Raw genomic sequence first — 12,060 nt, 5'->3', positions numbered from 1 at the left:
CATAGTACTGCTCTGCACCAGAAATACAGAACCTCCCCAGTGCCTGAGGCTCCTACCTGTAACCCTAGCTATTCAGAAAGCTAGGATTGTGCTTTGAAGCCAGACTGAATGGGAAAATCTGTAGGACTCTCACCTTCAATTAACTACCAAAAAAAAAAAAAAGGTGTAAGCTATGGCTCAAGTGGTAAAGCATTATCCTTGAGCAATAAAGCTTAGGAACAGTGCCTAGACCTTGAGTTCAAGCCCAACACTTGCACAAAAAAAGAGAAAGAGAAAAGAGAAATGCAAATGCACAACCAGAATTGGTTCCTGAAGAAATATCTGACAGACTCAAACCAGCTTGTATCTTTCAAAAATGTCAGTCATGGAAGGTAAGCCAAGTCCAAGAAATTGGTACAGATCAAGAGAGCCCAAAGAGACATGACAACTAAGTACATCATGAAACTTTGGATAGACTCCTGAGTCACAGAGTAAAGATGGCTATAAAGAACACGATCGCTAACTTGGGGGAAATTTGCATAGGAACAGCATATTGAGTAATAGTGTCCTATCAATGTGAGATCTCCTAAATATGATAAATTATACTGTGGATTATGGCAGAAAATGTCCTTGTTCTTAGCAAAAACACAATGAAGTATTTAGGGGTAAAAGGGCAGATGTCTGCAACTTATCTCAAATTATAAAGTGCGTGTGAGTGTGTGTGTGTGTGTGTGTGTGTGTGTGTGTGTGTGTATAAAACACAAAATTTATAATCAGTGTATGTGGGTGAAGGATAAACAAAAGTTCTTTGTAGTTTTGCAACTCTTTCTGAAATGATCAGAAAGACAAATACATACACATACAAGAAAAAAAACCCAGAGAAACAAAACAAAACCCTCCAAAAACAAAGCTATGTAAATTTTCATCCAGAAACAAAATTCCATGCAATAGAAGAGAGCCAGTATAGCCCCGGAAGAAGGGCAGTAAAGAGGGTGTGGTTAAGTCTGTGTTACCACACATCGCTTACCAGCCCCAGGCTGGTGACGAGGTATCAAAGCAGAAAGAGGGCACAGCATGTTCCTTGGCTCCTAGAACTTTCCTAGCTGGACCACCTCTTAAGAGTACTGCCCAAACTTGCTAAGGGCTGAGTCTGTCCTTGTGGAGACCCCAGCACTCAGGATGAAGATATCCTCAGAACACACTGACTGGGGACAAACTTCCCAAACACCCCAGCTGCCTCCCCAGTCTATCTGCTGCACAAAGGTAGCTCAAGGACACTAGGAAAAACCAGAGGAAACTTTCCAAACTTAAGTCCCAATGTTCACTGATTATTAAATAACGTTTCCAAGTGATTTTGGAATGTTATTATAGGGAGAGTGCTAGTTGTAGGTTTTTTCCAATAACACTATTCTGTTTCTTTGGAGAGCTCTTGGTTGAGTCCAATCCAAAAGTTTTAGAACTATTGACATAGTACACAGAGAAATGGCAGAGGTACTCTGAAGATGGAAGCATCTGTTAGAAATATACTCCTACACTTTGGTCATGGGGAAAGAAGACAGGAAAGAATCTGAACAAACTAGTGCCATGTCCATTTGTCAGGCCTTAACGCTAACCTAGAGTCCAGTGTATGTCTCCTGTCCAGGCAGCAGGAACTCCAGCAGTTGCCAACAGGAAAGACACACCCCAGAGTAGAACACTCTGGCCTCTTTAAACCAGAAATAAGCCAAGGAGAGGCCAGAGTGAGCACTAGCATGGACAGACCAGGAGGCACAAGGGAACCCTACATTCTGTACATGTAGAGGGGACATCCTGAAGCCATTCCTTGCCCCTGAAGGACTTGAGTCCTGTGGGAGAGAGAATGGTCTGGGGAAAAGAGCATGTGTGCAGAAGGCCTAGGCAATCCTAGAGTCATGATCAGCTGTCTTCAGAAACACATCAGGGCAAGTGCTTTCTAGTGATTGTTCCAGGACAGAGGGGCAAACCTCTGCAATGGGTAGCTCTGACATTAAGACCCTTACTCGCAATCTCCTGGCTCTTCACTTTTGACCTGGTAGTAGGTCTTTTCACACATCACAGAATCTTATATGCTAGGCAGGGCAGTCAGTGGCTTATGCCTGTAATGCTAGCTAGCCTGGGCAGAAAAGTCTCCATTGAGGTCTTATCTCCAATTACGCACTCAAGAAACAGAAGTGGCGCTGTGGCTCAAAGTGGTAGAGCGCTAACCTTGAGTAAAAGAGCTCAAGGACATAGCTCAGGCCCTGCGTTCAAGCCCCACAACTAAAAGAAAAAAAAAACATACATACTGGAAGATAAACACAGATTCTACAGCTTCTGCTAGAGAATTGTTTTATTGGGGCTGGGAATGTGGCTCAGTAGAGTGCTTGCCTAGTATACATAAAGCCCTGGGTCTGATTCCTCAGTACCACATAAACAGAAAAAGCTCGAAGTGTTACTATGGTAGAGTAGTAGCCTTGAGCAAAAGAAGCTCAGTGTCAGTGCCCATGGCCTGAGTTCAAGACCTAGGACTGGCAAGAAAAAAGAAAAGAAAAGAGAGAATTGCTCCTCTATCCCTGGGCTCTTTCACAAGTTCTCCCTCTTGGACAAATTATACTCTATCTGTATGGTTAGGTGTGTACTTAAATCCTTTTTCCATCTTTTTTTTTTTCTTTGAGATAAGGTATCACTTTATAGTTCAGGCTGACCACCTAACTCATAATCTTCGTCCTCAGCCTCTCCAGTGCTGAGATTGCATGTATGTATTACCATACCCAGCTCTGGTCATTCCCCTTTACCCCCCAAAGTCCAGGGACTTGAACTCTGGGCCTGGATGCTGTCTCAGAGCTTCTTTCACTCAAGGTAAGTGCTCTACCACTTGAGCTAGAGTGTCACTTCTGTTTTTTTTGAGTAGTTTATTGGAGAAAAATCTCATGGACTTTCCTGCCTGGGCTGGCTTTGAACTGTGATCCTCAGATCTTAGCCTCCTGGGTAATTAGGATTACAGGTGTGAGTCACCGATGCCTGGCTTCTGGTCACTTTTTAAAGTATCATCCATAATGTTGTCAGACACCTGTTTTGTAGAACAGGATCTTCTTTGCACAACTACTTAAAGATAATAATAATAAAAATAGGTTAAAAAAAAAAGTGTCATCCATGCCCTAGGGTCAAAGATGGACAGAGAGGCCTCTGACCTGACTTCTTGGCAGGCCTCACCCATCCTGTGTCACCTTGAGATGGTTTTTACACATCTGAGAGGTGAATATTGTTCCTAAAGAAACTTTTGTCAAATAGGTGGCCTACTGAGTCCTTTCAGAAATTTTTACTCTGTTGTCCAACACTATCAGTCCTTAAGTGTTAAAGCCCCTAAAGTCAGGAAAATGTTTTTTGTTGTTGTTTGTTGGTTTGTTCCTAAGGAGTATCTTAAAAAACAGCCAGGCACTGGTGGCTCATACCTGTAATCCTAGCTACTAAGAAAGCTGAGATCTGAGGATTAAGGTTCGAAGCCAGCCCCAGGCAGGAAAGTTGAGACTTCAGGAAGTAGAGCTACGGCTCAGACTAATAGCATGCTAGCCTTGAGCACAAAAGCTCAGGAACAGGGACGAAGCACTCAGTCCAAGCCCCATGATGAACCAAAAAACCCCTCAAAAACCAGTATCTGCCTTTGAGGGCAGCCTCAGTGCACGTAAGATTGTGCATGCCCCTTGGGTGCACCTTCTACCCATCCGTATCTGAGCAGAGCCTGGTTCCATGGGAGCCACACCTCCTCACAGCATATGGCTGTCTCTGGTGGTCCATGCGGAATTCCTTGTAGGTCCTCAGTTATAGATCAACCCTTTCCTGCATTTCTCCAACCTGTCCACAAGACCACAGTCTGATTCCTGCAAGGCTTAAAGAAGTCAGTGTGAATATCTTAAGAACCTTCAGGCTCTGAGAACAGCTGCTTGAAGGAGCTGAGGGCCAAGAAAATGACCAAGGTTATTATTTTTTCAGACTCTTTCAGTACCCAGGGCAATCTTCCTACTACTTAAGATTTTTAATTGCCTGTGTCTCCCCTCCCAATACAATATTTTTTGTTTTTTGTTTGTTCCATGAAACTAAATATATATACTTGTAAAGATGAAATAAAGCATAGTTATCCTTCAATAACCCTGAAGGATTGGTTCTTGGACCCCTTCATCTCTCCCCTATATACTTTATTTATTTGGGGGGGCTAGGGATTGAACCCACAGCCTCACTCATGCTAAACATACTCTCTACCCTTGAGATACATTTCTGGTGCCTTTTTTTCTTTTCTGAACTGGGGTTTATACAAAATGCTCACCCTTCAGGCCTCAGCCTCCTTAGGAAGATTATAGATGTGAGTCATAGACCTTCAGGCTCCTTCACCTCTCCCCTACCCCACCCCACCCCTTTTTTTCTTGAGAGATAGGTCCTACTATGTTGCCAACATAGTAGCCAACTCTGAGAGGCTCAAGCAGTCCTCCTGTTCAGTGTTTCAAGTAGCTGGAACACAAGTAGCACTATTATCCTCAATTTGTATACTTTAATCCAATTTAAGCAATATGTAAGTATTGTTACATTGTATTCAGGGGGAAATGACACAGGAGAGAAAGTCTCTACAGATTCAGTATAGATGTAATTAGTTTCAGTTTTGGTTGGTAGACCCTGAAAATGCTGAACCTTCAGATACAAAGGCTGACTGTGTAATGAAGCTCTGCTCAGCTTCCACCTAGACTTGCCTCTCCAGGCAATGCCCAACCTCCATTCTCCTCTGCCCAGGGTCCATCCAAGTCCTGTCATCCTATGTGACAAAACAATTGTGTTCACAGGAGCCACCAAATGGGCAGCTGGATCCACATAGAGACAAATCCTTGATTTTGTTTTTTTGTTTTTTTTGGGGTCTGGTCATGGGGCTTGAACTCTGGGCCTGGGCGCTGTCCCTCAGCTCTTCAGTTCAAGGTTAGTGCTCTACTACTTGAGCCACAAGACCACTTCTGGCTTTTTCTGCTTATGTGGTGCTGAGGAATCAAACCCAGGGCCTCATGCATGCAAGGCAAGCACTCTACCACTGAGCCACCTTCCCAGCCCCAAGACAAATCCTTGAAAAAACTGAATAGAGCCAAGTAAAGAAAGAAGGATGTCCTGTTTACTGGACCCACTTGGACTCAGCTGGGATAGGGTAGAAACATATCTCTTATTTTCTCCCTCCCAGCAAGTTGCCCTTTGGTATCTCAGGCCCTCAGAAACAACCCAAGTCTCACTCCTTCTGTCTCCTCCTGTCTCCTTGTGGCTCACAGGCCTAGTCTTGGACCAGCCACACCTATAGCTATGAGTGCCCATGGCACTACCAGCTCCTCACCAGCTTCTGGAAGAGGTCGCCCACTCGCTGCTGGTGGCTCCACTGCTGTACTCGAGGGAAGAGTCCGTCATAGAACTCCTTGTGGATCTCATAGAGCTCAGGCACTTTGAAGAAGATGGTCTCAATCTGCTGGCTGGTCAGCACAGGCTGGGAGGTGGTAGCAGCAGCTTTGAGAGGCTTCATGGGCTGAGGAGGACATAGGTAAGAAGGCTTGTCACTTATCAGTTGCATGTGATGTGTGCTTTTCTTTTCTTTGTATCCTATTTGGTGCCAGGAACTGAACTCACAACCTGACTTATATTCCAAACCTTTCACTGTTATTTTTTTTTTCTCTGTGTGTGCATGCGTGGGTGGGCAGTGTATGTACCAACACTATGGCTTAAACTCAGGCCCTTGAACTCTTGCTTGGCACTTTCATTCTGGTTGATGCTCTACTACTTGAACCTTCAGTTCCAGATTTTTTGCTGGAGACAAAATTTGGAGATAAGTGTCTCTCAGATTTTTCAGCCCAAGCTGCTTTCAAACTGAGATATTGAGACCTCAGCCTTCCGAGTAGCTAGGATTATAGGCTTGAGTAAAGAATTAAGTGCTGCCTCACTTTTATTTTAAACCCCATGGGGGAGGGGGTGGGAGGGGGGAGAACAAGGAGTTATCTTGTCAGTATCTACTGCCCCTTAGGGAGGTCAGCTTTCAGGAGGTGGAATGTTCTGACCTTCCTATGGTGTGCATGACTTGATGACTCCTGTGGGCGGGCTGTCCCTAGGCTCCCACAGCTGACCTGGGACCATGTGGCCCCTTCCTCACCAGTAGTAGTGCCTCCAGGTGGCTCAGGTAAGTCTCCTCACTGGCCAGGATTCCAGATAGGACCCATTTTCTCATCTCCAAGCCCTTTTCCAAATCCAATTCACTCTGCAGAAGAGAAGCACACCAGTCAGCCCCAGGTAAATAATGCCAAAGCCCCAGAGAAGCTCCATAAGGAAGTAAAAGGAGAGGTATGTGAACCCAGCACATAGTCAGCCACTTGCTCATGATCTCTCTGAAATTTAGAAGACCATCCAGCAAAGCCACCAAAGGCCACCTGGGACTCAACACACTGGGAAATGGGAAGTTTGGTGCCGAGCTATAAGGTTTCCCTCTCACTTTACCTTGTGCCAGAAACCAATAAAGAAAATATTGACTACACTCAGTTAAGGAATGAAAAGGAAGCTCTGAGCCAGAATGGATCAAGAACACAGGAACACAGAGAGGAGACTATGAGGGCTGGCCTGGGCAGGGAGGGCATCAGAGCGCATTGCTCCCTCTCTTATGCTGGCCTCACCTGGATTCTCCAACCACTGCTGTCACCTGACCCCTGGACTTGGCCTAAGTGCAGGCAGTACTGCCTCCTTCTACCTGCCTTTACTCCTTCCCCTAGTCACAGTGACTGGACCTGGGGGCTGCTGTCAACTCTCCTCCAAGGAGAGTCCCATCTTCCAGGCTCAGGGCCTATGTCCCTGATTCAGCTTTTTAGATCCTGACTTTGCCAGCATGGGCCCTCTACAGGTCATGTCCCCTCTACATTCCTATGTTGAAGTGATTAAATAAAGATGAAGTTGAGAGGATGTCTCTAAGCCAGTATGATTGGTATTTCCCTAAGATTTGGAGCTTAGGGTACAGATATGTACAGAGAGACAATGTAAACACCAAGGGAAAAATTTCATCAAGCCACCAAGAGGTCCAGTAGAAAGGCTGATCAAACACCACACCTGCTGACATATTGATCTCAGCCTTTCAGCCTCTAGTTCTGAGAAACTTTCTACTATTCAAGGAGTCCAGCCGTATGCTTTCATTCAGCAGCCCTAGAAAACCAGTAGAGATGAGGATGCCAAAGGTAATAACTGCCAACGAACTTCCTGTCTACTCCCTACTCTGCTCCCTGGGCCTAGACAGTATCTGAGGTTGGCTGTGCCCACAGCACCACCCTGCCGCATCAGTCCAAGGTTGAACCCTGTCTGTCAGGCTCTGGGCCAACTGGTCCCATCGTCAGTCAGCAGAAGATGCCAGTGTGAGGAGGGGCCATGTCTATGGAAGGTGAAGACACGGTGCTGACACTGCTCTGCTAGTCTTCCTACAGAGCCCAAGGGCAAATCTGAACCAATCCCTACCATGCTAGCCCCCAGGCATGGAGCTGGAGAAATGGCCTCTCCCATCACTTCTTTCATACCACTTGGTGAAAACAACCACAGATTTGGAGCAGGATCCTCACCCTCAGCACTGCTTAAGTGTGGGCCTGGTGGGTGGGCCTGTGTTTTCTAGGGTAATGTTTAGCATCCCTGTCCATTACCTCCTCACAGACAGACCAGCCATAAATGCCTCCAGATGTTACTATACATGGACTGGGGACCAAGTCTCCCCAAGCCTTCCTCAAACCAGGGTTTGAAGAAGTCCTAAAGGTCAGCTCAAGCCTCAAGGGATCTCTACCAGATCTGGGGTTGTAACCCCAGTGTGGCTACTCTGAACCTTAAGTTCTGCTGTTCTTTCTACTTCCCTGGCCGTTGAAGAGGGAGGGACTTCATGCTACAGATGGCAGGTCTAGCAGGAAGAACCCAGGGCCAGGGGTTGTTAAGACAAGATAGAGTCAGATCTGCTGTAGGGAGTCTATACTGTCAGATAAATGTCCCTTACCTCTGGACCCTGAGCCTCTGCCATGTGAGACAAAGCTGGGGGAGAAAAGTTCAATCCTTGTGCCCCATCTGGGTATCCACAGATTGCATCACATCCTTGCTCCCCGCTGGGATCATCTCAAAAGCCTTCTTGGGCCATTGTGTTGCACTGGGAATCCTGTGTGCATGCAACTATGTGTGAATATGTAAGTGTAAATGGACATCTGTGTGTCTGGCACATGCAAGTGTATAGGAGGCATCAAACGCTCCAAGGAAATGACACCCAGGTCTATCCACACAGGGCCCCCAGGGACTACTGAGCAGTGGCTCTACTACAGGTGGCTCTAGGGCACACTTGTACCTGAACTTAAAATTTCCCATGCCTAGCACAATTCCTGGAACACAGAGTGCTCAATTAAAACTCATTTCATAATTTAATCAGTAAGTGACCTCTAGAAGATCTAGCCAGGTCCTAGTTCTGGCTGCATGTCAGGAAGCCTGGAGGGCTTCTTCAGAGGCTCTATAACCTCTTCTAGAATCAAGTAGGTCCCAGAAATAGAAGAAATATAAGCTAAATGGCAAGGAACTGAGAACCTGTTAGTGCTACCAACAAGTCTGCTACTTGTACAATGTAGATAGCGGGCAGGGGTGTGACCCATCCTCTCAGCATGGCACAAATGGCAGGGTCTGGAGAAGTAGTCTTCAGCTCCCTCTACATGTGCCTCCCACCGTGTCTGGATCACAAGGGAAGAAGCAAAGGAACGGCAGTCCTCTCCAGCAATGGCAGCCACCCACTCACCCACTCTTCCTGATCTGGGAACAATCTTGCTACTATGAGCTCCAGGGGGACAGCAGTTCTCAGGGAGGGATTCCACAGGCCTTGCCTAGCACAAGATGCCTGTGCCTGAGTGGGTGGGAGTGCTTGGGTGGGAACTTCATGCCTTATTCTGCCCACACAGTTTGGAAAGCCAACAGGAAAAACAGCATAGGCAGGAGAGAGCCAAGTCCCATTCTCTCTGTTCTGAAGGGCAGGGCTGCTGGTAAGGCCATCTGGCCCAGGGAAGGTGCTGGGGTAGAAAGAAGACACAGGAGACAAGGCTACTTCTTAGAATGAGTGGCAGAAATGGTTCAGTAACCAGCCAGCTCCATCTCATAGAAGAGGGGAGGAAGTAAAAGAGGAGAAAAAGGAGAGCAAAGGGCAGGATTGGCACTGGGGCTATTTATATCCTGGACGTGCACATGCCACTTCTGAGAAAGGGCAAGTGAATGAACTCAGAGCCAGGTAGGCAGGGAAGCCATGATGGAGAGGAAGCCAGAGGTAAACTGAAAGAAGAAGGAGGCAAGGTGGAGAAAAGCCCACAGTCTAACCTGAGGCCAGAAAAAAGCCAACACAAAACTGAGAGAAAATCATCTGGATTCATGACAAGACATGAAAGCTGATGGGAGTGGAGTGGATAAAACTACCACCTGTCAGCCAGCTGGCTGCCTGGTGATCTGAGGGTTGGAGAGTGAGCTCCGCTGGGCACCTGCCCCCCCTCCCCCTGACCCCGTCAAGTTAGGGATAGTATTAATAATTAAGGTGTAAAAGCCTAGCTTCAAGGCAGCAGCTGTCCCAGCTAAAAGTTCCCAACAAGTCCAACTGCTGGGCAAAGGGCTCCCTTCTACTTTCAGCAGTTCTGTAACCCTATCATCCACAGGGTTGGCAACATCCAGGGGCCCAGCCAATGAACACTGTGAGGCCTGGCATTCATGTTCAAAGGGTAAAGGGCTGGCCTCTATGCAGGGTCACATGTTGGGGTGCCCTGCTACTATAGGGCACTGGCTATAGTCCTCTGAATAGGAAGACCTGGCAGGCTGAGCAGGCTCCATTAAGCATATATTCTCTCAAATATCCTACCTGTCTGAGGCCTTTGCTACTCCCTGGACAAGAGGGTACCTGGCCTTTGTTTCAACTCTGACCTATTCTGAGGGTGGGTGCTGGTGAAGAAGACTTATAATTCAGAAGACCTCTGTGTTGTCATTGCATTTCCAGGAAAGTTCTCTCAATGCCCCCGACCCAACTGTCTGAAAGCTGGACAGCAGGAGCTAGAGGACAGAAGAGCTCCAGCCAACGAAGCAGGGAAAAGGGAGGGATGAAGTCTCCAACCCATGCTGGTTGGGGTCAGGGTGTTTCAGATCTCAGAATTCTTCCTGGGGACCCCAGGGAAGGCCAACCATGCCTTTTTTAAACCAAAGACTGAAAATGAAAGAAGAAAGTCTGCATAGCTGTCAGAGAAACCAGAAAGCCAAGGCTATCCCTATCTCCAGGACAGTAAAGGGAACCTACCTCTGGGGCCCTAAACACTGGGAAGAGTACCTAACCAGAAGGCTATGGACGGAAACAGTAAAGTTTCTCCAATCAAATTCTCTCCTCACACTTACTGTTCTGGGTCAAGTGGAATGCTTAGGATTGGGAATTCCAGACCTGGTTCTGTATTATATGCCAAATGTTTGACATGAGTGGTCTATTAACTCTTGAGGGGACAGGGAACGGGATCTGGATGAGTGCTACAGATAAGCCCCTAAACCAGGTGCTAAAAGGCGAGGGTCATAATCCATGTCAGGAGCTGACTGAGATAAGAGGCCAAGCTGGACAAGGCCTGAGCAGAGAGAGAACAGATCAGCTTCTTCTCAAGGACAGAAGATGCATTCAGGGCTGGTTGGATGAAGAGCTTTCAGGGATGATGATGGATGGACCACAATGAGCATCCCAAAATCAGGACTCAACTTATTGAAAGGATGCACATGGGTATCAAACCATGCTCATGAGGCAGCAAGAGAAGAATGAGGAAGAGAAAGGCAAGGAAGTTGAAGAAAGGAGCACCTTAGAAAGAAGCAGGAAGGCTTCAGCTCAGAGTTGTGTGGCCCTGAGGAAAGTACTCCTCTCTGAATCTATTTCCTAATATGTAGGACAGTGACACTGGACATAGGCTGGAAGAGGCACATGCAAAGAGGTGTTAGAACACCAGCTTCCTCTCATCTTCATGTTTCAGACTGACACCATCATAATTAGAAATCACAAAACATAAATAGGAAGCAGCCCCAAAGAAAAGCAACTGTAGTGAAAATACATAGATTCCTTATAGCAAGGAGAAAAGGCATACTCATTTTGCTCATTGGTATATGTACAGGTATGTGTGTGTGTGTGTGTGCATGCATGCATCACAAGAAAGCATGCTAGGCTGAGCAGGCTCAGTACTTCCCTGGGAATGGCATTCTCCAGCCTGTGACCACTGTGGGGTGATGTTGCCAAGGAAGGGGCCAGCTATGAGGAATGTCAGAGTATGTGACAGAGCATCTGCTGTGACCACCATGTGGTAGTCGAGGGGGGCTGCCTCTGGCATACAATCAGTTTTTAAAGTGCCCCATAATCTCCTTAAACAATGTGTTTAGTAGGCTGTCTCCCATTTCAGATGCTGGGATAAGGGAGATTTTTAGTGATTGCCCCACACTTCCAAACACTGACAACTATCATCTCCTGGCTACCCACATGTCCCTGAGCAAATGGCTACCCTTCAAGAAGCCTCTCGAATGACACGGGCTGGCCCAGAGCCAAGCTCACCACCACTCTTCCCTGTTTCACACCTGGCCCAAGGAGGCAGGTGGCTGGTGTACCTCTGTGGGGTGACTCACCGCTTTGGTGGGGTCCAAGGCTCCTGAGGCCAAAGCATCCCGGCTGCCCCTGCCCTTACTTCCAAGATGGGGGGAGGAAGAAGGTGAGTCATCAATGTAGGGTAGCCCATCTTGATGCCGGCGCTGTTCTTCCACGCGGTCCGCAGCACAGCTGTACCCAGGAGGCGTTCCAAATGAGGCATCTGTGTGTACAAAGAAACAGCATGTGTTAGGAGACAATGAGGGGCTAGAGGGTTGTGTCAGGAGTGCTTACATGCCACCTGTACAGGCAAGCACCAAGCATCTCACAGGGACTCTGGTATCATCTTCACAATCCAATAATCAGAGACAAGGAAAGTGAGAGGGGGATCAATAGCTGCTTGCTGCTTATTCTCTAGACAACTGGGCATTGCCTGTAGCACATCTGCCCTT

The 12,060-nt window shown here is 47.1% G+C and overlaps 1 protein-coding gene across 1 annotated transcript in view; it reads right to left on the bottom strand.

Annotated features, from left to right (window-relative positions):
- Bcr (BCR activator of RhoGEF and GTPase) overlaps window positions 1-12,060 on the bottom strand; it is a 140,979-nt gene that overhangs the window by 56,654 nt on the left and 72,265 nt on the right. The window contains exons 2-4 of the mRNA XM_042666138.1: window positions 11,650-11,831; window positions 6,140-6,244; window positions 5,336-5,521 (exon numbers count right to left, since the gene is read on the bottom strand). Of these exons, the coding sequence (XP_042522072.1) occupies window positions 5,336-5,521; window positions 6,140-6,244; window positions 11,650-11,831 (473 nt within the window). The remainder of the gene's footprint in view (window positions 1-5,335; window positions 5,522-6,139; window positions 6,245-11,649; window positions 11,832-12,060) is intronic.

This window comes from Dipodomys spectabilis, unplaced genomic scaffold, assembly GCF_019054845.1.
Source record: "Dipodomys spectabilis isolate Male_0828 unplaced genomic scaffold, ASM1905484v1 ptg000363l, whole genome shotgun sequence".
Lineage (NCBI taxonomy): Eukaryota > Metazoa > Chordata > Mammalia > Rodentia > Heteromyidae > Dipodomys > Dipodomys spectabilis.
Note: the sequence above shows the minus strand (reverse complement) of the source record. Positions and strands in the feature narration are given on the sequence as shown.